Below are 4,545 nucleotides of genomic sequence, written 5' to 3' on the forward strand. Positions count from 1 at the left end.
TCCATTGCTGAGACACTGATGCAATGCTACATTTCTCCAAATCTGATGAAGAGACAAACTCATCCTAATCTTGGACGGCCTGAGAGTGAGTAAATCAGCATATTTTCATTAATTTTTGCCCAAACTATTCCTTTAATATAAAAGAAAAGACACACACCACCTCAATCTGAGTTCGATTTAAATGTCATTTTTATTCAGTGACAAACCTCTTCCCACATGAAAACAGGCAGATACGTTCCTAAAATCACATCCCGCTAATGATAATGATTTCTTCACACTTTCTGAATGGCCTTACTAACACTGACATGCTTCACAATAGTTTTTGAGTTGTTGTCCTGATTTAAACAGCAAGGCCTTTGACTGAAATGCCAAACGGAGAGCCTCAAAAAAAAAAGCACAATGTCAAATGTTTTTCTTTATATCACTGTAATTTTAGTCTAGCCTTTGCTAATTTATATGAAACCAAGTGTTATTATATCTAATGCGCAGCACCTGATTGAGGTGTTGCTTGTGTAACCTGTATTAAAGCCCCTTTAAAGTGTGCCACGGTGGACGGAGGGTCTTTTTGACTCCCAAACGTATCTTATATCTGGAGATCCACCTCAAAAAGTGCACAGAGGTATATTTGAAATGCTAATGTTGCATGAGATCGCCTTTAAATTCAGAGGACGCAAAGAGTGTGTTTGTAGGGTGGGTATTCAAAATGATATTGTGTTCTAAACGCTTGATATTTACTTTTATAATAGCGCTACTGCTTCATGTGTTGTAAGTGAGAATGAGGGTTTGTTGGTTTTACAGGCGAATGGAGTCCAGCTGATTTCTACAGAATTACGGTACAAATAAACCCCAACATGTAAATTGTCTTTTACATAATATTATTAATAATATGATTATAAAAACATAACTTGCATGGACTGATTACCCTATTTAAGTATTAGAACTTTGAGATATCTTGTAATGGAATCAATGCCTAAATGTATGGATTTGTTGGTGCTTTTCTGCACTTTTCTCTTTTAGAAGTCTGAATGTGTAGATCTGTGCAGTTGTACAATTTATTTATTTTTTACACAAAGTGTTAAATGTATTTATTTTCCTTAGCTTTTAATAATGTGTGTATGAAACTGTATGCATTTTGGTTGTATGTATTCGTTTATTTTTGTTATTTTCATGTACAGCACTTTGGTACCCATTGTGGTTTATGAAAGTGCTCTAGAAATAAAGCTGAGTTGAGTAAAGTAAAAAAGTAAGTTAAAGTAAAAGTGGTTTACGATCGAATAACAAATTCGTTCAGCTTGTGTTTCAGAAATGAGACCCAAGAAAATTAGCACATTAATTACGCCATTAAAAATTAAAACAGAACATTAGTGTTCCGATAACATTGTTATTTGCGAAAAATAATAATTCTCAGAGAACACTAGTAAGTGATTTTGAGAAAAGAATATTTCAAATATAAATATTTTAGATAGTTTTATTTTATTTTGCCATCTAAAATATATTTATATACGTTTTAGAATATTCGGATTAAACGCAAATGCACTTTTTTTGTTATCAAAAAGAAAAGTCAGTCGCTAATTGACGTAATCGTCATGGCAACAGGAAACTTAATTGAACTACGTGTAGATCTGTGCAGTTGTACAAATTAATAAACATGTTAAAACTGTCTGCATTCGATATCTAGTGTGCTTGCATTGTAAGAATGGTGTGCTTGATTTGATGTTTGCGCTGACAATAACAAACCTTTGAAAAAGTTTAAAATAGAATTACGTAGTGAAATTGTGTTGTCAAGGGAGACACCTCGTGGTACAACAGAGTATTGCACACTAATTATTTTAAAATAACTAGGAGACAAATTCATGAGAACCTTGTTTATGTACACTATATATATATATATATATATATATATATATATGTTGAGATTTTTTTATTATATATATATATATTATTTATTTATTTTTTACACAAAGTGTTAAATGTATTTATTTTCCTTAGCTTTTAATAATGTGTGTATGAAACTGTATGCATTTTGGTTGTATGTATTCGTTTATTTTTGTTATTTTCATGTACAGCACTTTGGTACCCATTGTGGTTTATGAAAGTGCTCTAGAAATAAAGCTGAGTTGAGTAAAGTAAAAAAGTAAGTTAAAGTAAAAGTGGTTTACGATCGAATAACAAATTCGTTCAGCTTGTGTTTCAGAAATGAGACCCAAGAAAATTAGCACATTAATTACGCCATTAAAAATTAAAACAGAACATTAGTGTTCCGATAACATTGTTATTTGCGAAAAATAATAATTCTCAGAGAACACTAGTAAGTGATTTTGAGAAAAGAATATTTCAAATATAAATATTTTAGATAGTTTTATTTTATTTTGCCATCTAAAATATATTTATATACGTTTTAGAATATTCGGATTAAACGCAAATGCACTTTTTTTGTTATCAAAAAGAAAAGTCAGTCGCTAATTGACGTAATCGTCATGGCAACAGGAAACTTAATTGAACTACGTTTCCCAGAAGGTACAGCGCGTCAACCGCTCAACTCCTATTGGCTGCCTTAGTGTAGTCGTCATCAGCGTGCAGTTAGACATGACGCGAGCGCGTCCGACACTCATCACAACTCCGCGGTGCTCGTCGGGTTGTCGGTGCGTTGCGTTCGGTCGTGTGCGCAGCCCGTTAAGCGTCGGTGTCTGGATCCAGCCGTCCGTCCATGAGAAGCGCAGCAGCGGCGCTGTTTCCGTGTGTCGTCGCGGTGCTGCTCCACTGGTTCGGCTGGACGGACAGAACTGCGCTCCTGTTGGGCTTCGGCTCCGCAGGTACCGCTCAACTTTCTGTTCTTCTCTATTAGTCTGTTATTGTCAGGCATGACAGCTTGTGCTGAGTAGAAACTGTTTCGGTGTGACCTCTACATGAGACAGATGCTGAATGCATACAGTAGATTAATAGACAACAATTAATGCATAGAAATTCTTACTACTCCTTACTACTATATCTACCATATATAATGTATAGACCATTAATGCATAGAATTTTAATGCTGAGTGCGTGTAAAATGCATAAAAATAAATGCATTATGATCAATGCATAAAAAATAACATTAATAATGTTCGCTCATAGGACATTAATGATAAATTATTATTGGAAAATGAATGCATATTCACATATATTATACACATATATTAAAGTTCCATATGCATTCAGTATTAATGGTCTACACATGAATCTATCTATATCTATCTATCTATCTATCTATCTATCATCATTTAGTATAATTTATAGACTGATGCATATGCATATGGGACTTTAATGATCAATATATAAAGAACATTATTACTCAGTTCTTATAGAACAATGAATACTTTTATATATATAAAAGCATAAAATTTAAATAAATGCTCAGTGCATACATATATATATATATATATATAGTGTGTTGTGTTTATATATAAATACATAATGCCCAGTGCATATAGAACTTTAATGTTGACTGCATGCATAAGAGCATTAATATTGAATGCATTGACCATTGCACTTTAAGGATCTATAAGCATGTTGAACAGCTTGCAGTAATTTACTTATTTATATCAGTAATGGGCTCTGCTGGGGGGTTGAGATGTGCAATTAATGCATTAGATGAAGGCTGCATTAGTGTGCTGTGCACGCAGATGCCGGCCGCTTGTTAACCACAGTGATTGGATTGAAGAAAGTATTGGATTTGAACGTGTACAATAGAAGAGAGAGTGTAGAAAGTACCTGAGATCTCACTGAACTCTGGGAGAGATTTACCTGGCAACAAAGGCACAGATGCACATTACACACTTACTCTGATGTTTGTCACACATGGTGGAATAGGACACAAGTGACAATCCATTAAGGGATACAAAAGGCCGCTGCCAGAGACTTTCATCTGGCTGCATCATCTGCTCTGTGTTTGAGCCTTCAACCTGCCGGAAAAGCCTTTTTAAAGGAGCAGTTCACCCAAAAATTTAAATTTGCTAAAAATCCTCAGGCCATGTAATATGCAGATGAGTTTGTTTCTTCATCAGATTTGGAGAAATGTAGCATTGCATCAGTGTCTCAGCAATGGATGCTCTGCGGTGAATGGGTGCCGTCAGAATGAGAGTCCAAACAGCTGATAAAAACATCACAATAATCCACAAGTAATCCACAGCACTCCAGTCCATCAGTTCACATCTGGAGAAGACAAAAGCTGAAACAAATCCAGCATTGAGATGTTTTTAACTAAAATACGAGTCTATAATCCATAATAACGCTTCCTCCAGTGAAAAAGTGTTCTGGTGTGAATCAGGAGAGAAATCTGCACAGATCAAGCAGCGTTTAAACAGCTCTAAACTAATATGTGGCTGGATTTTGATGTGAGAGACGACAGGAGATGCAGTTTTTCACCAGAGGAAGAGTTATTATGGATTATAGACTCGTATTTCAGCTGGAAACGATGGTTTGAAGTTAAAAACGTCTTAATGCTGGATTTGTTTCAGCTTTTGTCTTCTCCAGATGTTAACTGATGGACTGGAGTGCTGTGGATTA

The 4,545-nt window shown here is 34.9% G+C and overlaps 1 protein-coding gene across 1 annotated transcript in view; it reads left to right on the forward strand.

The window, feature by feature from the left end:
- Positions 1-2,625: 2,625 nt before the first annotated feature.
- The window catches only part of LOC107667096 (UDP-GalNAc:beta-1,3-N-acetylgalactosaminyltransferase 2-like), a 21,467-nt gene continuing 19,547 nt past the window's right edge, over positions 2,626-4,545 (forward strand). The window contains exon 1 of the mRNA XM_016458688.1: positions 2,626-2,813. Within this exon, the coding sequence (XP_016314174.1) occupies positions 2,708-2,813 (106 nt within the window). The 5' untranslated portion in view covers positions 2,626-2,707. The remainder of the gene's footprint in view (positions 2,814-4,545) is intronic.

This window comes from Sinocyclocheilus anshuiensis, unplaced genomic scaffold (genome assembly GCF_001515605.1).
Source record: "Sinocyclocheilus anshuiensis isolate Anshui unplaced genomic scaffold, SAMN03320099.WGS_v1.1 scaffold665, whole genome shotgun sequence".
NCBI lineage: Eukaryota > Metazoa > Chordata > Actinopteri > Cypriniformes > Cyprinidae > Sinocyclocheilus > Sinocyclocheilus anshuiensis.